The following is a 22992-nucleotide window of genomic DNA, read 5'->3' as shown; positions in this document are numbered from 1 at the left end:
ACCCTGATGGAATCGGGTGTGGAACTTCCCGCGCACCCCTGAGATAGGCGTACCCTGCTCGCACGGGCCCAATCGCGTGTGGAAATTCCCGCGCACCCCTGAAATACACGTACCCTGATGGAATCGCGTGTGGAACTTCACGCGCACCCCTGGAATACACGTACCCTGCTGTAATCGCATGTGTAACTTCCCCTGCACCCTGAAATACACGTACCCTGCTGATATCACGTGTGGAACTTCACGCGCACCCCTGAAATACACGTACCCTGCGGAAATCGCGTGTGTAACTTCCCATGCACCCTGAAATACACATACCCTGCTGATATCGCGTGTGGAACTTCACGCGCACCCCGAAATACACGTACCCTGATGGAATCGCGTGTGGAACTTCCCGCGCACCCCTGGTATACACGTACCCTGCTGATTTCGCATGTGAGACTTCCCCCGCACCCTGTAATTCACGTACCGTGATGGTATCGCGTGTGCAACTTCCCGTGCACCCCTGAGATACGCGTACCCTGCTCGCACGGGCCCAATCGCGTGTGGAAATTCCCGCGCACCCCTGAAATACACGTACCCTGATGGAATCGCGTGTGGAACTTCCCGCGCACCCCTGGAATACACGTACCCTGCTGTAATTGCGTGTGTAACTTCCCCTGCACCCTGAAATACACGTACCCTGCTGATATCGCGTGTGGAACTTCACGCGCACCCCTGAAATACACGTACCCTGCGGAAATCGCGTGTGTAACTTCCCATGCACCCTGAAATACACGTACCCTGCTGATATCGCGTGTGGAACTTCACGCGCACCCCGAAATACACGTACCCTGATGGAATCGCGTGAGGTACTTCCCGCGCACCCCAGTGATACACGTAGCCCGCTTGCTGTGCTGGTACAGGGTTAGTGCAGCCCTTTGCGCTGGATTGGGTATATTGATGGCTTTTCCCTGCGCGAGAGGCGTTCTTGGGGGCGTAACTGGTGCTGCTGCAGGGTCGCTGCGCCACTGTGCGCCACGGCTGGTTTTGGTGGCTGGAATCCATGAATACGCTGTGCGCGGAATTGGATTTTAGCGCACGCGGCTGGCGCAGGGATTCGCACGCGCACACTGTGCGCCAGCCGCGTGCGCCACTTGTGCGCTGCATTCTATGAATTACCCCCTTAGTATCACATTATGTTTTTTTCTCCATGGAAAACAAACCAGTATTGCACATTTGTATTTTTCAGAGTTCCGGTGCTCTGTGCATAATCATGCGGATGCATATAAGTTTTACACTTATAATTTAATTTACACTCCAATTATAAAAATAGTGTGTAAAATGATGACTATGCACAGTCTAGTTTACATCCATTCAACCTTGCAGTCAATGGGGTACATTTCTATAAATGGTCAGTGGCAGCAGAGTCTTTGCTCAAGGGTGAGTGATTGTCATTACCAGATGCATTTCTATGGGGGGGTGAGGGGGCTATAGCCCCGGGTCTTTTGGTTGTAGCCCCAGATAGAAGCTCAGGGGATACAACCAAAAGGCTAGCTAGCCACGAGTCCCCACAGTCGACAACATTAGCCTAGCCTCTGATTCTTTCCAGAGCTAGCAACACCCCTGGTCATTACACCAATCACAGGTGTTCTAGCCTCTCAAATCTTCAAGACTACAATTAAAACATCCAAAACCATGACTCTCCAGGAAGTACAAGCGCTGTTTTTTTTTTTTTTTTTTTAAAGTTTATTGATCAAAATTTTGTTTTTGATGCATACGCATCTTTACAAAATTATAGCATTGTTCATAAAAGTTACATCCAATAAACATCTTTACATCTTTGTGATATTTAGTTCATTTAGTTCATTCCCAAAATTACATTGACAACAATATCATAATTTTTTATCAATTTACAGAATTAAAACAGAATTTAAAAAGGGCCAAAAACAGAACGTCAAATTACAGATATCATATATAAAATCATGTAATACTTTACCTAGATAAGAAGGATAGAGAGGACACAAATTTTTTTTTTTTTTTTTTTTTTTTTTTGGTTTTTACAAGACATAATGTATGGCAAAGAAAGTAAACATATAAACGAACACTTGGTAATAACCACATATATCTATATATATATACACATATATATATACACATATATATGTATGTATATAGTCTTGACCTAAACACCAAAAGTTGTGACTCAATGGAGAGCAGTCTCTGAGCTCGATGCTAGTGCCTCCTCAATGATTTTCACTAAGCGTACTGTCGCTAGGATGATAGCATTTGAGGAACCCCACATACAACGTGACCAAACTAATTCTCTTGTAAAACTCGAGTCTGTCGAACTGAAAGATTTAATCATTTTCACTCTTTCGGTTTCAAAGAATGGACATACTAGAAAAAGATGTTTTAGAGTTTCGATTACTTCCAATTTATTGCAAAATCTGCAGCTGATACTGTTAGTATTATTAGCAGTCCTCTCCCAATGTTTCGTTCTTGATTTCGTGTGTAATAGGTCTAGACTGTGATGCTGGAAATGCATCTGAGGGACAGGGCCTCTGAATCCTTGTCCTTTTTCTGTTTTTACCGTGTGTTCTGTCATGTTTTCTGCCCAGGAGTCCATGAGGGACTCCTGGCAGTGCAGCTCTCTCTTTTGGTTTGGTGAACAGACCCATGGGATACCCTTATGGCACCCATGGGTAGGGGTACAACCCTGTGCCCCTAGTGTATGTTTTTGGGCACCTGTGGGTGGCCCACAGAGCAGGGTATGGGCTGGTGGCAGCTCCATGCTGAACTTGACAGGTGCTCTGGGTGTCCTCCATTTTGGGATACCCAGGCCCTGCCATTGGGATCAGTTGATTCCTGATAGAAACAAGATGGCCCCTGTGGCCTCTTGCTTTCTATTGCCTGTTGTCTTGTTTTTCCCAAAGTCCTGGGAAGCCCTGACTCTGTCCCTTCCCCCTGACTGGCTGTTGGGTGGAAGTTCCATATATGGTATTGTTGTGAAGGCCCAGCTAGACTGACTGGAGCCTTCCCAGTGACTGTATGTTATGGGTACCTCCTGTGGGTGGGACCTGGGTGAATGGAGTGTGTGACCAATATACACTCCTTGTTGTGGTTGTCTGGTTTCTGGCATATGAGACAAAGACTGAGACAGCCCTGCCCGAAACTGGCCTGAATGCAGTGTGTAGTGTTGAATGGCTGGGTACTTGTCCCAATCCACATTCCTTGTTGTGAGTGTCTGAAAGGGAGGAGTGTGGCCTGAATGCACTGTGTGCCTGATTGGCTGACTGACTGCATGAATGCCCTTCTGTGTGATTGGCTGCTGTGTGTGTGCCAGCAGTGTGGATGAGAGACAGAATAGTATATCTGGGGACCTCTCACCACTGGAAATTGTTCAGAAGCGTTCAGAAGCTGAGTCTCCACTCAAGAGTAACTGGAACTGCTGATCCTCGACGTCCAGCTGGAAGAAGAAGACTTGCTGCTGCATTTGCTTCGACAGATCTGAAGGTTGCCGAATTCGTCGAGGACTGACCCGAGAGAGGACCTGGCTAGGCGCCCTCTTCCCGTGCTCCGAGGGACCATCGAGCACCGCTGAATCTTCGCCGAAGCGCCCTGGAAGTCAGACCCTCGAAAGGCTGCCGACCCGAGACGGGAACGCCGAGGAGATGAAGTGAAGCACCCGGACATCGACGCCGTCGAAGTCCATTGCCGTCGACCAGGGTTCGCAGGTCTGTGGAACCGCTGGAGGCCTGTCGAAGTTGTGTTGCCCAGCCGTGGGAACCACTTGACGCCGTGCTGCCGACGACCGGAGCCGTCCGCTCCTTGCCTAAGAACATTTGAATTGAAGGACTTCCTCGACCGCACCGTCGACCGCTTTATCCTGCCGGAGAAAGTCGAGGACGACCAACGCGCCGAGGAGAATCCGCCGGTGGGTTTCCCGCCACCTCACGACCCCAAAGACTCGAGCGACTCGACGCCCTTGTTGGGCTACCGTCATTCACAATCTTTGCGGTCCAGAACTAGTGTCGCCGAGGTGCCCCGCACGCCTCTTCCTCGCAGGACGCCGACGTCTCGACGCCGACGAGCACCGCTCGGATCGAAGCCTGCCGCCTCATCGACGCCGTTCTACCCTGTTTGTTGTCGGACGTTCGACGCCCCGTGTCTCCCGCTTGAAAGGGAAGGCATTCAAGAAGGGCCGTCGATTCCCCGACACCGAACACCGAGTTCCTCGACGCTTCTCGACGCCTCTCGACGATCCGTGACTCCTGCTTTAAAGGGGGTCATTCAAGAAGGATCTGTCGACGCCTCTTCGAAGAACTCGACTCCACCAGGTACATTGGGGGGGTAAAAACATTGTAGGAGAGAATAAGACTATTGAACAATATATGGACTGGGCTTGTGTTATATCTCTTTATTTTACAGGTTGCCCAGGTGGGGGGATCTCCACACAGAACTGTGTCCAGTGGTAGGGGCCAGTATTCTGCCTATTGTTTCAACCCTCTGTTATCTCTCCTCTCTCTATTGCTGGTTTCCTTCTTATTGATCTGTGTGCCATTTTAACAATATTGTGAATGCACTTTAATGAGGTCTAATATTAGTGGTACCACTTTAGAATTGTAGATATTTACCATTATTGATTTTCCTGAGCACAAAGTGCGTTATTGTGATAAGTGTACATAACCTTTGAATATTAATTATATAAAGACTGTGTTTTCAGTAATACAGTGTGTGGACATTCCTTTGTGGGGGCTTGGGGATACACTGTACTTAAGAACCAGCCTGCATCACCTCCTGAGAAGCTAGGCCTTGATTGCTCGTCCATCGTTACCATATCAGAGAATCTTGGCTGGGGTCCTCTGTGCCTATCCTCTGCCATATAGAGAGCGGAAGTACAGACCCCCCCACCTCGTCCTGACAAGCTTGGTGGCAGCGGTGGGATGCTTATGGTTTTAAGAATCAGTGTATAACCGTGCCACTTACAAAATATCTGCACTTTATTGAATTAAGGTTTAGGTGTGTTCCAAATAACTGCATTACAAGCGATGGAGACCATTGCGAATGGTAAATTGACTCGGATGAGCTTAGAGGCTCTCCAGAGTGCTTGTGAAGCCAGGGAGTTAGACTTTGTGGATAAGTCTAGGGCTGAGCTGATAGCTGCCCTGGTGGACTACCAGACTGATGGTGAAACTCTTGATGAAGGGGGGGATGCAACCAGTGAGGACTCTGCCCCTGGGGTTGTCGCTGAATCTGTTTCTGGGAATGCCGCCATTCCTGCTGCCTCTGTTCCGAACCCCAGCAATTCCATGGAACTTGAGTTATTAAGGATGAAGTTGGCCTTTGAATATCGCAAGTTGGAAATAGATGCTGAACTTAAGAAAGAGGAGTTGGCTCAACAAGTGGAGCTCAAGAATAGAGATCTTGAACTCAAAAATAAGGATCTTGCGCTCAAAGATAAGGACACTGAATGTCAGAGAATCCAGTTAGAGAAAGCTCGAGTGGAGACTTCAGCTAAACCAATTGAGAGTGGCAGGTCCCCAGCCACCAAGTTTATGAAAGATTTGGTTGGTGTGTTTTTGGAGGGTTCAGATATCCTCCAATGGATTGAAGCGTTTGAAATGGCTTGTGCGATTCATGATGTTGATAAAAGAGATTGGGCTAAGTGTTTGTTAAGTAGAGTACCTCAAACTGGATATGACTGTATTCTGAAGCTGAGTGTGGAAGAAAGGGGTCAGTATGAGTGTATGAAGTCTGCTTTAATTGCCAAGTTTGGCAAGACACCTACCCAATATCTTAAAAGGTTCAGGGATTTTAAGAAACGAGAGAATGTGTCTTGGGTTGACTGGGTGAGTGCTGCGCACATGAACATGATGGGGTTGATCTCGGATGGTCTTCCCATGACTGCTGCTGCAGTCACTAGGTCACAGGTGACACCGGGTCTGGCTGTGAGTCCGGTACCCGAGCCAAAGGCGAGGCCTAAGGCAAGAAGAAGGAAGACCAAGAAGGCCACCTCTGTGGAGGGAACACCTTCTCTTCCTGCTGTTCCGACAGCACCCATTGGGATCCATGCTCCGGACGGGCTGGGTCCAGTGGCAAACCCAAACTCAACTCCTGTGGGAGAAGAGACAGAAGACTCTCCTGTGGGAGAGGTTCTCAACCCGGAGGATCATCCCGACCTTCAATGCTTGTTAGCTGAAGGGGGACCCTCCCGGGCAGACTTCTGTAAGGGACAGAGAGAGTGCCACTCTCTCGAGGGACTGAGGAAACAGGCCCTGTCCCAGGCACAAGGAGAAGTGCCTAAGACATTCCGGATTTATTGGGAGGGTGAGCTCCTTGTTAGTGAGCCCACTAAGCCTGAACCTGGTGCCCGCAAGAGGTTGGTGGTACCCCAGGTTTACAGGCCCTTCCTACTGCAGTTGGCGCATGAGGTGCCCTTGGCTGGTCATCTTGGGACCAAGAAGAATAAGCAGAGGCTCTCTGCCCATTTCTACTGGCCACGGATGGGAGTAGAGGTGGAGTCCCACTGCAGGACCTGCCCAACTTGTCAGTTGTCTGTCAAAACTGGAGGCAGTGTCATTGCCCCACTACAGCTGTTGCCAGTGGTTGGCACACCATCTGAGAGGGTGGGCATCGACATCGTCGGTCCCCTTGACCCTCCCTCATGTCTCTTGCTAGCTTCCGGGCAAGAAGAGGATGAGAGTGAGCCCCTTCCTGATTTGCTGCATAGCAACCCTCAGGATGGCTCAGTGGAGGGAGTACAACTCTCTCCAGATTTGACAACAGAGCAGCAGAGGGCCTGCAGGGCTTTGCTCCAGCAGTATGCCTCTCTGTTTTCACTGACACCGGGCCTTACACCGTGGTGTAAGCACGAAATTGACACTGGTGACAGTGTGCCTGTCAAAAGCAGGAGCTATCGTATGTCAGATACCGTCAAAAACCACATCCAGGCTGAGGTTGCCAAGATGTTGGATCTGGGTGTTATTGAACCCTCAACCAGTCCCTGGTCCAGTCCAGTGGTCCTTGTCCCCAAGGCAAGTTCCCAGGCGGGTACCAAGGATTGGAGGTTCTGTGTGGACTACCGAGGAGTCAATGCCGTCACCAAAACTGACGCGCACCCATTGCCCAGGGCTGATGAGCTCGTGGACACTATAGGTGCTGCCAAATTTGTGAGCACCTTTGACCTTACCTCAGGCTATTGGCAAATAGCTCTGACGGACCATGCCAAGGAAAAGACGGCATTCTCCACACCTGAGGGACTCTACCAGTTTAGGGTCATGCCCTTTGGGTTGAAGAATGCCCCTGCCACCTTCCAGAGATTGGTCAACCATGCGCTCAGTGGGCTGGAAGCCTTTTGTGTGGCTTACTTAGACGACATTGCCGTCTACAGTTCCACCTGGGAAGAGCATTTGACACATCTGGATAAGGTGTTGCAGGCCTTGAAAAGGGCTAACCTCACTATCAAGGCCACCAAGTGCCAGATAGCTCAGGGGAAAGTTACCTATCTTGGTCATGAGGTAGGAGGGGGTCAAATCCAACCTCTCTCCAGTAAAGTACGGGATGTACAGAACTGGGAGACCCCCACTACTCAAACCCAGGTGAGAGCCTTTTTGGGCCTCACTGGGTACTATCGCAATTTCATGGCAGACTATGGAACCATAGCTGCACCCCTGACAGCTCTAACTTCACCCAAACAGCCTAGGAAGGTTAATTGGACTGAAGACTGTCAGAGGGCCTTTGATGGCTTGAAAGAAAGTCTGTGTAGGGCACCTGTGTTGAGTGCGCCTGACTACAGCCGACCCTTTATCGTCCAGACGGATGCCTGCGACACCGGAATTGGAGCTGTCTTGTCCCAGTTAGATGACAAAGGGAGAGAACATCCTATCATATTCATCAGTAGACAACTCAAGGGTAGAGAACTTAGGTGGGCTACTGTTGAAAAGGAATGTTTTAGTATAGTTTGGAGCCTTAGGCGTTTTAGGCCCTACCTTACGGGGTCCACCTTCAAGGTCCAAACAGATCATAAGCCCCTGAAGTGGCTTATGCAGATGAAGGGTGAGAATCCGAAATTGCTCAGGTGGTCGATTAGCCTACAAGGGCTAGACTTCACCATAGAGCACAGACCAGGGAAGAGTCACGATAATGCAGATGGCCTTTCCAGAAGGTATGTTGACCGTCTGGATGAGGGTGTCTATCCCGTGGGAGATTAGGCACCCTCCACCTCAGTCTGGGGGGGGCGACTGTGATGCTGGAAATGCATCTGAGGGACAGGGCCTCTGAATCCTTGTCCTTTTTCTGTTTTTACCGTGTGTTCTGTCATGTTTTCTGCCCAGGAGTCCATGAGGGACTCCTGGCAGTGCAGCTCTCTCTTTTGGTTTGGTGAACAGACCCATGGGATACCCTTATGGCACCCATGGGTAGGGGTACAACCCTGTGCCCCTAGTGTATGTTTTTGGGCACCTGTGGGTGGCCCACAGAGCAGGGTATGGGCTGGTGGCAGCTCCATGCTGAACTTGACAGGTGCTCTGGGTGTCCTCCATTTTGGGATACCCAGGCCCTGCCATTGGGATCAGTTGATTCCTGATAGAAACAAGATGGCCCCTGTGGCCTCTTGCTTTCTATTGCCTGTTGTCTTGTTTTTCCCAAAGTCCTGGGAAGCCCTGACTCTGTCCCTTCCCCCTGACTGGCTGTTGGGTGGAAGTTCCATATATGGTATTGTTGTGAAGGCCCAGCTAGACTGACTGGAGCCTTCCCAGTGACTGTATGTTATGGGTACCTCCTGTGGGTGGGACCTGGGTGAATGGAGTGTGTGACCAATATACACTCCTTGTTGTGGTTGTCTGGTTTCTGGCATATGAGACAAAGACTGAGACAGCCCTGCCCGAAACTGGCCTGAATGCAGTGTGTAGTGTTGAATGGCTGGGTACTTGTCCCAATCCACATTCCTTGTTGTGAGTGTCTGAAAGGGAGGAGTGTGGCCTGAATGCACTGTGTGCCTGATTGGCTGACTGACTGCATGAATGCCCTTCTGTGTGATTGGCTGCTGTGTGTGTGCCAGCAGTGTGGATGAGAGACAGAATAGTATATCTGGGGACCTCTCACCACTGGAAATTGTTCAGAAGCGTTCAGAAGCTGAGTCTCCACTCAAGAGTAACTGGAACTGCTGATCCTCGACGTCCAGCTGGAAGAAGAAGACTTGCTGCTGCATTTGCTTCGACAGATCTGAAGGTTGCCGAATTCGTCGAGGACTGACCCGAGAGAGGACCTGGCTAGGCGCCCTCTTCCCGTGCTCCGAGGGACCATCGAGCACCGCTGAATCTTCGCCGAAGCGCCCTGGAAGTCAGACCCTCGAAAGGCTGCCGACCCGAGACGGGAACGCCGAGGAGATGAAGTGAAGCACCCGGACATCGACGCCGTCGAAGTCCATTGCCGTCGACCAGGGTTCGCAGGTCTGTGGAACCGCTGGAGGCCTGTCGAAGTTGTGTTGCCCAGCCGTGGGAACCACTTGACGCCGTGCTGCCGACGACCGGAGCCGTCCGCTCCTTGCCTAAGAACATTTGAATTGAAGGACTTCCTCGACCGCACCGTCGACCGCTTTATCCTGCCGGAGAAAGTCGAGGACGACCAACGCGCCGAGGAGAATCCGCCGGTGGGTTTCCCGCCACCTCACGACCCCAAAGACTCGAGCGACTCGACGCCCTTGTTGGGCTACCGTCATTCACAATCTTTGCGGTCCAGAACTAGTGTCGCCGAGGTGCCCCGCACGCCTCTTCCTCGCAGGACGCCGACGTCTCGACGCCGACGAGCACCGCTCGGATCGAAGCCTGCCGCCTCATCGACGCCGTTCTACCCTGTTTGTTGTCGGACGTTCGACGCCCCGTGTCTCCCGCTTGAAAGGGAAGGCATTCAAGAAGGGCCGTCGATTCCCCGACACCGAACACCGAGTTCCTCGACGCTTCTCGACGCCTCTCGACGATCCGTGACTCCTGCTTTAAAGGGGGTCATTCAAGAAGGATCTGTCGACGCCTCTTCGAAGAACTCGACTCCACCAGGTACATTGGGGGGGTAAAAACATTGTAGGAGAGAATAAGACTATTGAACAATATATGGACTGGGCTTGTGTTATATCTCTTTATTTTACAGGTTGCCCAGGTGGGGGGATCTCCACACAGAACTGTGTCCAGTGGTAGGGGCCAGTATTCTGCCTATTGTTTCAACCCTCTGTTATCTCTCCTCTCTCTATTGCTGGTTTCCTTCTTATTGATCTGTGTGCCATTTTAACAATATTGTGAATGCACTTTAATGAGGTCTAATATTAGTGGTACCACTTTAGAATTGTAGATATTTACCATTATTGATTTTCCTGAGCACAAAGTGCGTTATTGTGATAAGTGTACATAACCTTTGAATATTAATTATATAAAGACTGTGTTTTCAGTAATACAGTGTGTGGACATTCCTTTGTGGGGGCTTGGGGATACACTGTACTTAAGAACCAGCCTGCATCACCTCCTGAGAAGCTAGGCCTTGATTGCTCGTCCATCGTTACCATATCAGAGAATCTTGGCTGGGGTCCTCTGTGCCTATCCTCTGCCATATAGAGAGCGGAAGTACAGACCCCCCCACCTCGTCCTGACATAGACGGAATCGCATGTAGAGGGCTCTAGTTTCTGCACAAGGGCAGAGTATCAAGTATGGTAGTCTTGGCGATTGCTTGTGACGGAATTTTGCATATTCGGTGAACGATTTGTAGACCGAAATTTGCGAACAAATAACCGCCCAGTCATTCTCGAACAGTCGTTTATGTGCTTTAAATAGTTTAGATGGAAAAGCTTCAGCAGAAATGTTTATACTCGCTAAAATAGAAAGCATACGCTTGTAGAAAGTTCTAATCGATATAGGATAAGCTTCCTGCAACATGATTTTAAAGTCCTCATAAATAGAATTTTCAATCGGAGTGCACATTTTTGCAAAGTTCTTTAAAATGCGCCAGTCATGACGCACTGCTAAAGAATTCAGCCCTAATTCATGTAGTAATATTGAATTAGGAAGATAATTCGGAAGACCTAATGTGGCCTTCCACAATTTTGCTTGAAGTTTATTTAGAAAGACTGATAGATCTAAGAGACATAGATCTAAACTGTACAAAATTATTGCTTCAATCTTCTTAGAATAAAATTCAAACAACGGAAGTAGAGAAAATTTACAATACTTATGGAAAATCATTTTCATTTGATTTTGCAAAGGTCGTGTTTTTTCTGCGAGTGTAATTTGCCAAAAAATAGCAGAAGAATTATTTGCCAAGTTGTAGCCCAGATAGATAGTCTGTTTAACAATTTGAATATTGCAAGAATTCAAGTGCCATCGAAATTTGCGAGTTTTTATTTTTGAGGAGAGCACAAGAATGTTCGATTTTGTAGAGTTTATCGTCAAATTGTTATCGCTACAATAATGCTGAAAAATATTCAGTTTGTTTTGCAAACCTGATTGGGTACTATCAAAAAGAAGCACATCATCGCCATACGCCAGCCAAGACAGCTAAAGTTTGCCAAGACGAATTGTGTTAGAAAAAGCCGGGTCCCATAGCTCTTCAATGTCAGATAGATAAAGGTTGAATAGGACTGCTGCGAGATTACATCCCTGCTTAACCCCAATTGCAGTGGAAATGGGGGCAGTCAAATTGCCCTGACTCGAGATGCGTACTCTAAAAGATGTTTTGTAATGTAACAGTGCAATTAGTGCGACCAAGTAGGGAGGGAATTGCAGTTGGAGCATTTTGTTCCAGAGCCTACTGCGAATAACGCAGTCAAATGCAGAGGATAAATCCAGAGATGCTATAAAGATTGGACCATGGTTAGGACAAAGTACTTCAGCTTTTAGATGTGCTAGGATTGTGGCATTTAGTTGTGTGCCCATATTCTTTCGAAAACCAGTCTGTACTTTGTTTAGGATATGATTCTCAGAAATGTGGGCTTCAACCTCCTTCAATAGGAGGAGAGAAAACATTTTAGATGCCACGTCCATAAGTGCAATAGGCCTAAAATTGAGGGGGTTATTTGTAGGTCCTTTTTTATGTAATGGGATGATAATAAAGCAAACCCATGAGGTCGGAAGATGTTTTTGGATAAAGATAGATTGAAAAATCTTCAAAAAAGTATTGGCCCAGAACAGTGGGTCGTCTTTGATTACACAGGGAGGGAGGCCGTCGGGCCCTGCACATTTTGAGGATTTAAGTTTGGAAATAGCAAACAGAATGTCTTCAATAGTCCATGGGCATGTCATTGGAATGTGGATAACTAAGTCCATAATGTCTACAGAAGAGAATCTTGGTGGGAGCAGGTATTTCTGTGCATAAAAATTGGACCAAGCAATGCCATCAATCGAAGATTCAAGCGAAGGCCTAGTACTTATGTTCACTGTACGCAGTAGTTTCCAAATATCCCGCGTATTGCGGTTACAAATTAGGCGTACCATGTTTTGGTTACCAATTAAATGAAATGCCGATCTGGCCGCTCTTATATTCCATCTATATCTGCCTAGTAATAACTTCTTACTTACAAGATAATTGCTACAGTGTGTGGAATAGAAGTTTCTTTTAAGAATTCTTAGCTCATGATTTCTTTCCGATTTTAATTTAGCGATGTTACATGTCAAAACATAATCAGGAGCATTTGATTGCGGCTGTATCAATGCAAGTTCTGCAAGGGCAGTTAAATGATTATGGATCATTTGCAGATTCCATGCAAGGATAATCTGGCATGAATGTGCCCCTTGATCATGATCAGGCCACCAGTCCCAGTTTACTAAAAATGTTAGACGTCAACAGGTAGAGATATTCCAACGAATAGACAAAAATTGTCTATCGCTTTGAACTAGAGACAGTGGTTGGAGTCTGCTAAAGGACTGGGTTTCAGCAAGTATGATACACTGTAATATGGCATGATCACCGTATGCGGGAAAGAACAAAGTGATAGGACCAATAATGCCCGCTAAACCCTGAGAGACAACCATATAATCAATAGTCGAGCAAGCCTTTCCCCTATGCCAAGTTAGGAAAGTTTGAGGGAGTAAGGGATCTACTACTACTAGATCCCATGACCAAAAAAATTGGGCCCATTTTAATCCATTTGCGTGTGCTGTTTTGAAGTGCTGAGAGGCTATATGTGAAGGATGAACTTTTTTAGATGCGAATAAATAAGCATTAAAGTCGCCACAAATCAACACTTCTGTCGCTGGATAGTTACAAAAAGTTTCTGTTAGTAATTCATTTAAAATGTGGATTGTTTCATCGATGGGAAGCTTAGCGGGGTTCCAATAAATGGAGATCAACATCACCTTTTTTAGCCCAGAAATGTCAATGTCAATATTTGTCATTACAAACAATTGAGAGCACAACTTAGAGTTTATTACAAAGACAAGATCATTATTGAGAAGAATGGAAATGCCTCCAACTGGCCGACCAGACAGTGGCTGGCATGCGGTATTATGAATGGCTGTGAATCCATCAAGACAAAATTCTTTACAGCACATGGTTTCTTGCAAAAATAAAATAGAAGGAAGAACATTCAGTTTTCTATTTGTAAACCATGTGAGAAGATTGTTTAAGCCGCAGCAATTCCAGGATTGAACAATAAGCTTGTTACATTATGATGATGATGATGCCGCAGTCGTGCTCATTGTTTGTAAAGGCTTCTGAGAAAGCGGCAAAATTCCCAAAAGTCCATTCAGAGCAGAAGTAAGGGAGGCCAACTGAACTAAAATGTTTTCATTCTCCAAAGGTGTAAGGGCCGAATTAGTCAGGGCATTACATTTTGACGGGGTGGGTGGGGGAATGAATTCCAAGAATTGCATTGCTTTTTCGAAAGAAGAAAATGCTTGTAGTTCCAGTCCCAAGAAAACTAGGTCCAATTTATGCTCCCAAATTAGCTTTGCAATAAAGGGCGAAATTACCTTGCAAAGCATGCGATTATTGTTGATTAAGGGTAACTTTATCCATTCGATGTCTTGGGAAATTAAATTACGCAGCGAAGGGATTTTATATATGGTGTTCATCAAAAATGAGCGATTGATGGGCGCCACTCCATTGATTTGTTGATTACTGGACCAGCCAATCAAGGTCTGCGTCTCTTCGGGGATTTCATTGAAGGAGCGCAGATCACGATTAACTATAACCTGTGTGACAGCCGGGGTACATTCAGCAATGGGCTCTCGACAGATCACACTCGCCACCGCAGAAGGAAATGCAGCCACTACTGGGGTAACCTCTGAAGAAGTGGCGATGCCAGAAGATGAACCAGCTTGCATTGCTAGAGCTACTCCACTGGGATTATTAGTGGCTGTCAACACAGTTGGAAGGAGCATTTGAGTGTCAGTGTTCTGCGGGAGAGAGAATTGAGGTTCTTGCAATTGCGTCGTAGACATGGGTTGATGAAACATTACTGGAACATTCATAGTAGTTGGAGTAATGTATTCTAGGGATTCTTTCTTAACATTGCTAGTCCCGCTACAGCCCGATGTTTTTTTGTTTGCAATCAGGGGAAAGAAAGTATTGAGATTTGCCTGAACTAACGTGCTAGAACTTACAGCATCTCCACAGACAGCTAATTCTCCAGCCTGAGTAAGATCTTCTAATGCATTCTCAATAATGGGTTTAAGAGAATTTGAACACATTCCTTTCTTTGCTTTTTTTTTGGCTTTTTTAGAGGAATTTATTTGTAACGCCATTAAGCTTTCTTCGTTCAGTTGGCTAGAATTCAAACGAAAGTCTTCGCTTCCAATTTGTGAAGTATTCAGTGTTACATCCCCGTGAGTGCAATTTTTGGCTAAAGCCTGCAAAGAGATGGCTGCACTGCCACCATTCGCAATGGCGGCATAGTTTTTCTTTGCTTTATTTCTTCGTTTCAATGCTCTCTGATAGGATTTTTTTATCCTCTGAGAGGGATGATAAATATTTGAAGGCACCTCAGACAAATCGGGCGAGGTCAAGATGGAATCCTCAAGTAAGTTTGTAATCGCTGAGGGACTATCAGGAGCCTGCTCATCCGCAGTAGCAGCCTGAGCATTTAAATCATTGTTAAGAAGGTCAGCTGAGAACAGCTCTGATCTATATAGCAGCTGTTCAATTTGTAATATTCTCTCATGCTGAAGTTTCGCCACCTCTGCTATGTCCATTGGGGTTGGGCCAGAAGTAGAAGTTGCAGGCAAACTAACTCCAGCAGTGGCATTAGCAAAAGTGGTGGCCATGCCATTTAACAAATATGTAATCTCGGTTGTTTGTGTAATTTGTGATGTTGAAGCCTGGGTTGCCAGGTTGGCAGGCAAACCTCTCTTTACAAGCTCAGCCATACGTTCAGGACAAGCAACATGAAACTTATGACAGGATTCCTGGGCTAACATAAACCCTTCGATTTTTGCTAATTTAATCGAATTGTCAACAATAGATTCTTTTATATCCTTTAACAACACGTGTATAAATTCGTGTCCCCTGTCCAATAAATTTAAAATACGAGTTAATACAGGAAAGGAATGTAATTCACGCTCCAATAAATGTGAGGAATTTTCATTGTTCGATATTGGGGATATAGGAGAATGAGGAGCAATAGGATCAAGGGAAGGCACATGTGGTAAATGATTATTCAAAGGATCAGAGAATCCAGTATTCTCATGTTGTGGTTTCATGAGAGATTGAGGTTCAAAAGTGGGGGAGCTTCTCATTTTGCTCAGCGCAAACATTTCACGTGAATGACTTCTGGATGAAGAGGGTTGATTACAAGGCGCTGAAGGTGGACATGGCGTCTGATGAAAATGGACATGTTCCCTCGCTCCGCAAAAAGCTGATACAGGAGTAGAAGGGCCGAGAGAGAGACTAATTCGCCTTTCTAAGGCCGAGATTATGCCAGGAGCGAGCATAGATGTATCTGAGATAGGCATAGGGCCATTATCCATCACCCCGAGAAAGACATTAGCTTGAGTATCTATGTCATTAGCAGTTTGTAGAGTGAAAGGTGTGTGCATTTGTAGTTCAAGTGAAGGAACAGAGCCTTCCATGCTTGTGTGCTGTTCAGTGACTAGTTCTACAGGATTGGGAATAGACGTCGTTTGTCTGTCAGCGAGAGGCTCAGACTGTATACAAGTTTCTATTACCCTAACTACTTCCATTACAGTACAAGCGCTGTTCAAAAACAAACAAATAAGTTACATTGGTAATTGAAATAGAAACTCAGCAAAACCTGTCCCTGTGTTAATCCAGGTAGGTATTAAACTTTATGTAGCGCTTCATGAATGTTTCATCCAACATCCAAGTACTGTGATTATTATACCTCAGTCGATACTCAGTTAACCGCCCTCTAAAGGATGTTAGCTAATAAGATAGCTCGGGCAGTTAAGCACTTGTTCTCGGAATCTGTGCGTGATCTGTAGGTTGCAGGTTCGAATCCCAGCAAGGTCAACTCAGCCTTTCATCCTTTTGAGATCAATAAAGGAGTACCGGCTTTGGTTTGGTGATAATTGTGATAAATATGTTTTATGTACGTTGCCAAATTTCGCTATATAGATAAGCATTTGACCATTCGATTAGATATAGAATTTAGCATGGAGCCCTTGCCTCTCTGCACTGTTGTATCATAACATTGGCATACCATTGGGTAGTAATAGCTCCAGGAAATTAGGACTTTCATTAAACATCAGAAGACAATTCTGCTATAGAACCTCAAAACACACAATACAATTCATGTTTGCTTTACTATGTAATCGGCTAGGTTTTTGTGATTTCAACATTTAAATATATACTGGAGAGATCAAAATGGCCAGACTTTAGAGAAATAATGAAAGGTGTATTCTGTCACTAAGCAGAAAGCTGGCGCATAGTAATGATTTCGCATACAGTTTTTGCACACGTCCACTGGATGTCACATACATTTCAAGGCATAAATTAGTTTTCAAAAATTGATTAGCAGAGTTTGCTGATTAAATCTTTTTTGATTAGCAAACAGACCCATTTGATTAGCAATTTTGTACTAATATTTTTAATGTCACCAGAAGTTATTTGTACCCAAGACATGAAATGAACAAAAATAGAGCAGTTTTGCGTACTGCTGAAATAAGACATTAGTGAGAGGAGTCCGGCCTTGCAAAATCTTCAGCTAGACCTGCAGGTCGGGTAACTTAGTTTACCTAATCAATCTAAGAGAAATTGACTCTACCCAAAGCAACGGAGGACAACAAATTTAAAATGTGATTTCTGTAAAACGGTGCATGTCACTATAAACCCACTTTATGTTCGGAACAATGCTGCCACCCAGAGGCCGCCTTGCACAATAAAACCTTTGACATTTTATGGTGTCCGGTCAAAGGGTCGAATACATTGTTTCGTAATACAATAGTTTTCAAACAAAAGGACTGGGGAAAAAAGTCGAAAGCCTTTTTTAAAAAAAAATGTTTAGCTTTCGTATAGGAAAAAAACTTTTTTACACACAAAAAAAGGGGGTTTGGGGACGGACCCCCAAAAAAAAAATAACCTGCATTTGACTTTTTTTTCCGGTCCTTTTGGTTCGAAACAATTGCATTTGAAACAATTGCATTGGACCCTTTCACCAATAACCCATTTTATTTGACATTTACTACAAACAAAGTAAATGTTAAATAAAAGTTTCAAACATCTCTTGCAAATGCTACTCGCCCTTCATAAAATCTAGTTGACTATGCGAGTAGGCGAATAGACTGCGTGCCTTAGATGAGAGTCTGTAAAATGCAGAAGGTTAGCTGCATGAATAGACACAAATATATAAGATAAAAAGGCTCTGAAAACAGTTTGGCCAGCTGTTTCCTGCTGGTTGCAATATATGATATATTCATTAAGCAAAGCGAGCTCAGGAGGCCAACTACAGTGTTTGGCATTGCAGTAGATCTGTAGATATACAGACTGGATGGAACTATTGATCACTACTTTGCATAAGCATCTAGTTTGCATAGTGTATTCGTTATGTAAAAGGCAAGAAAGACTTAGCAGAGTGGATTTCATAGAAAGCAGAGAACAGAGCAAACTAGGTGGAACATTGTAGTTTGTGGTCATCTCACTTTCAGGGTACCTGGTATAAAGCAACAGGGTGATTAGATAGAATGTCAAGGAATATGGGTTCGCTCATAGGAGCACCAGTTGCAAGATGTATTCAACCTGCAGTTTATAGAACTAGGTTTGCCATCAAAAGCGTTTGATCATGTTTTCATGTACATTTTCAAAAGTGTTCTCTTTTCAATATGATGCATCTTCCCACCAAAATGAATTTCAGTTGACACTATGAAATTTAGAACACTAACCTAAACTTTACTGGAGATGATGCAGTGTTTTACAGTATCAATACTGTAATTATGCATTATGTACAAACTTACATTTTAGGAATGGAATTGCAAGATTGTCTTTTAAAAATATATAAAGTTGACACATAGTGGACTTTGCCAGACAAGATATTGAAAGCTCAGTAAAACTATCATCCCGATTATTTCTGGTTTGCAATTATTTGAAAAAGAAAGAAATTATTGCCTAGCACTCCCACACATGCCTTTGGCACTAGTAATTACTGCTGCATTTTCTCTCCATTAGCACTTGTGAACAGAGAAAAAGAGATTGAGAGCACCGAGGACGAGAGAGGATGAGAGGAATGCAGGGTGAGCTGTGATTTAATAGACGAGGGCAACTTAAATAGCTAACTTTGATACACAAGTGCCCATTTGATTAGCAAACCTACAGAATTGCATAGCAAATTGCTATGCAACACTGCTTATTGTATGCATTGTATTTTACTCTCTTGCAAAGGAGAAATGTCATTGTTACTCTCTTAAAATCACATTTACTCTCAAAGTTTAAAAATAGGGAGTAAAATACTTCCAACTCAAAATCTTATCTGGAGCACTGTCCACCATTCCAGAATCTTGTGGTGGATCGTTGGCACTGCCCACTTTGCCCTGTAGTCTAGGGTGAGCCTGCGCAGAGTGCTAAAGTTTCCCCATAACTTTGTCATTGTGGACATGAAATTGTGGGGAGAAAAGACGAAGCACAAGGCAGAGCTTTTCATTATGACAATCGGGCAGCAGTGAACGAGATACAAAAGCAGACAATGCAAGACAAATGTGTGCTTCGTTAATAGAGGTTGCTGGGTCTAGGGAGCTTGGAATGTAACAAGGTCTTTAAATCCAAGCACGTCCTGGTGGTGGATACAAATACTGCAGATGTACTGTCTTGGGCACAATAGCAGAGATTTCATGGCTGGGCACCAGGCGCAGATCCAAGGCTAACGCCCATGCAGCCAAACCTCTCTGGCAGATATTCGTCAGAAGTGCAGCTAGAGACGGGGCAAGACTAGGGATGGCTGAGGTTGGCATTAGATTGGGGGTCAAGTTGTGCTCTAGCATTTATAAGGGATTTTGGGACGGAGTATATAACATGAGGGTTAAAACAATGCAGTTCAGTGATTTTCTCCACCCAACTTTAGTGTCTATGATTCAGGCTGTGAAGGAGAAGATCTGATTAATGGATCATGCCAATGAAAAGTGGTTGAGTCTCATAATCAAACATCCTATGGAAAGCCGTTAAGGGTTCCGCTTTCACGGGGGGAACCTGCTGGTCCAGGAGGAGTAGTGTTCTGTGGAGCCAGCTACTACAATGAGGTTCGAAGTGGAACTTAAAAGTCACAGGCTGGACTAAGTTATCACGTATCTTGGGGGAAATTAATTTGTTCAGATGTCTCTCCGGAATGTGTAAGTCTATGTAAAGGAACATAGCAGAATTGAAGGCGGGTGGCACAGAACCGAGTTAGCATAGAAACGGTTTCTTTCTAAAAGCTTAACACCAAGTGACGATAAAAAGGGAACGGAAGGAGGTAAATAGGACTGTGCCTCAAAGACGGTATGCAGTGCATAGAGCATTGAGGCTCGGTACAGCTCTCCCGCCATTTTAATAAAGAAATGGGGGTTCATATGTGCGTCGTTCATATGGAGGGCCATTTACATAAGGTAATGAATCAGGAGGGCAATTGCTTAAACAGGGAAAGGGGAATGAGGGGCGTAGAAGGCACGCAGTCTGGGGAGGGTTACTTGTGTGTTTCCACAAGGGCTATGAGGCTATGGCACAAGAGGTGTGAAGAGGTTCAACTGGCAAGGCAGGAGGGCTTGGAGGTCACAAAGACCTGGTAACGGCTAGCGATTTGAGAGAGAGTGGTCACTGAGGGAGGGTTGAGTGTGTTGCGGAGCGGCGCCTAGGGTTTTGAATGTACTATCTTTTCACCAGAGGGCATTCATTAGTTTGCAATAAAAGGTAGGACTGTGCTAATCTTTTCTTCAGCGAAAAAAGCTCAGGTGAAGAGTACATTGTGAGGCCTAACAGGCAGGAGCGTTTGGGTCCAAGAGACCACAGGGGAGTGGTAGATGTGTTTCGTGCTGTTATGGGAGGTTAGCTAAATGATGTACCATTTTGTCACCATGTACTAGTTTTTAACGGGTGCGGCCCAAGTTGCAATAAAGTTAGAGCAGACTTGCCTTGCGAAAAAGGAGATGTTGTTGAAACCTAATCCACGCGTGTGTCTCTTTTATCGCACGATCACTCCCAAGGTAAGTCAAATACATGTGTAGTTCTTTCTGAGAAGTAGCACCCTGCATAAGACCGAGGAATAGCTGCAGTTAGCACTGCCCACAAGCGCTTCCGGGGCGCCAGACTGCAGCTACAATGAGAGGAAGGACAGCAGGGTCAACTCACCCTTGCAAATATGAAGGTATTGCCACATATAAAAAGGTTCCCAGCACAACGAATCTATGGAAGATACCATATTCCCACTAAGGGGGGGGGGAGGAGGAGAGGGGTCGACGCCACTTAGGATATAAAAGTTAATGTTTTCAATTCGTGTACATACCAACATCGACAATATAAGAACATGTTTTCTTACTGTTCCATCCCATCCGATGCCATCCCTGTGCTTGGCCAACCACCATTCATCATCAAATCATAACATCCCCAATATAGATGATGCTTGCAATACGCAGGCCTCATTAGCAATGTGTAACAATACACAGTAGATAAACAACCCTAATACCATGCCCCGTGTTTACTTTCAGGTCTCACTCCCTAGACGACGCTCCTCCCCCTGAGTCCCCGCGCCTAATGAGAAAGACTGTGGGTGCAGACTCAGCTGGGAGATGTGGCAGAAAACAGTACGTCATCATCAAGGAAAATAACGCTCTAGACTTGTGCTGAACGGCTAATTTCTCACTATTGACTACAGTCATGTTGTCAAGCGGCCGCATGTACCAGTACCGCAACATGAAATAGCGTGAGTTTCTTGGGGCTACAGCACCCTATTTACCGTGGATATGGATTGGTTGTTGAAATTAAAGGGCCAGCCACGCCAGCCGCTTGGGGTGCACTGCCGAGGTGACAGCTCTCTGCTTTACCCTTCACACCGGAGACGGTGTTTACTTCCGTTCTTCCTCGCCACAGGCCTGCCAGCATGTCTGCAAGGGCTCCACTGATTGTAAATACAAATACGACGTTTAAATGTATGCTAGGCCAAGGTTAGGTGGACCGGAGACACGGGGAAACAGCTCTTGGGGGAACAGAGAGCGAGTGTGTGCGTTTGTTTCTTTCGGGAAATCGATGAGTGAAGGTCGAACACAAATGTCATTTTGCCTGGCAGGGACAGCGAGTTCCCGTGGTTCTCAGCATCCTCTGGGTGTTTATGCACACGTGCATGTCTCACGTATACCCGTGTGCCCCTAGGAACTTGCCTACCCTGGCTGCGTGGGGGCACGGATCCCTGATACTCCAGGGCTATGTGCCCCAGACCCCATGTATGCGCTTGCCCTGTGTACAGTAGCCATCGACCGCGCATGGCCTTTGGTTGTGTACGTTCCCATTCCTTGCTGGGTGTGCCAGACCTGCGAATACCACAGGTTTCCCTGTAGGTCTGGGTTCATCGCAATAGGTGCGTCCCAGATACCTGCCCTTTCCGGGGGGTACGAGCACCATGGGTCACCATGGTGTGCCCTAGGCCTCAGATATCCGGATCTGTGTCGCCCACACATGTCCATGCCCCTCAGACTGTGACCCAAAGCTCCAATCACAATCCCCTGTGTGTGTCCCCCAGAATCTTGTACAAACATAAGCCCGCAGACCCATATGGCTTTGTGTACCCACATACCTTCCTCACACCCGTCTGCGCGTGTCCACACAGTCCCCATCTGCCCCTGGTGGTGTGCACTGAACCCTGCCCGTGCCCACGACCCTGGGGTGCCTGCCTCTCACCTGATGGCCAGCAGTTCATGCAGGAGGTAGGCAGCGGCCGCCAGCAGCGCTCCCCCTGTCAGGTAGAGGGTTTTTTTCCACCACGAGTCGGAGCCCAGCCCTGACATGGTGCTGCCGGGATCCTGCGCCGGGAACGCGACGATGTCCCCATAGAAGAAGGAGGCGTACTGCTCCTCGGCCGCCCCTCCGCACCAGTGCAGTGACAGCGGGCTCTGATTCCGGCTCAGATCAACCACGCACGACCGGGGCAAGGAGCTGAAGCCCACCCCCCAGTGCATGCTGCTGCCGCACGCCGGACCCCCGGCCCGCCAGCGGGGAGAGGCATGGACCAGGCTCTGCGGGAAGAGGAGGAGGAGGGCAGCGGCCGGAGAGAGATGCAGATGGAGCAGGCGGCCTGGGAGCAGCAGCAGCGCCTCCGCCTCCTCCTCCTCCTCCTCGACCTCTCCCACAGCACGGTCCAGCAGCAGCAACGCCGAGCAGCTGCTGCCACCGCTGCCCACTCCCGCCCGGCTGCTCCCTCTTTGTGCCAGTGCGGGAGGTGCAGGCTGCTGATGTCATCACTGTAGCGTTATTGTGGACATTTTCCTGCAGGTGGAAGGGATGCTCACGTACACTGGCGTGGTCTAACGCAAGTAATAAACAACTGAGAGCCAACTTGGGCAGCCCTTTTGCCGAAAATAGTCAAGTTGAATGCCCAGGATCACACAGATCAAGCGTAGGACTCG

General features: G+C 46.6%; 1 protein-coding gene across 1 annotated transcript in view; it reads right to left on the bottom strand.

Annotated features, from left to right (window-relative positions):
• FAXC (failed axon connections homolog, metaxin like GST domain containing) overlaps positions 1-22786 on the bottom strand; it is a 513582-nt gene extending 490796 nt beyond the window's left edge. Inside the window, exon 1 of the mRNA XM_069606407.1 lies at positions 22268-22786. Within this exon, the coding sequence (XP_069462508.1) occupies positions 22268-22545 (278 nt within the window). The 5' untranslated portion in view covers positions 22546-22786. The remainder of the gene's footprint in view (positions 1-22267) is intronic.
• Positions 22787-22992: the final 206 nt, after the last annotated feature.

This window comes from Ambystoma mexicanum, chromosome 4p, assembly GCF_040938575.1.
Source record: "Ambystoma mexicanum isolate Mex_15411 chromosome 4p, UKY_AmexF1_1, whole genome shotgun sequence".
NCBI lineage: Eukaryota > Metazoa > Chordata > Amphibia > Caudata > Ambystomatidae > Ambystoma > Ambystoma mexicanum.
The sequence above is the reverse complement of the archived record's forward strand: the minus strand, read 5'-3'. Positions and strand labels throughout refer to the sequence as shown.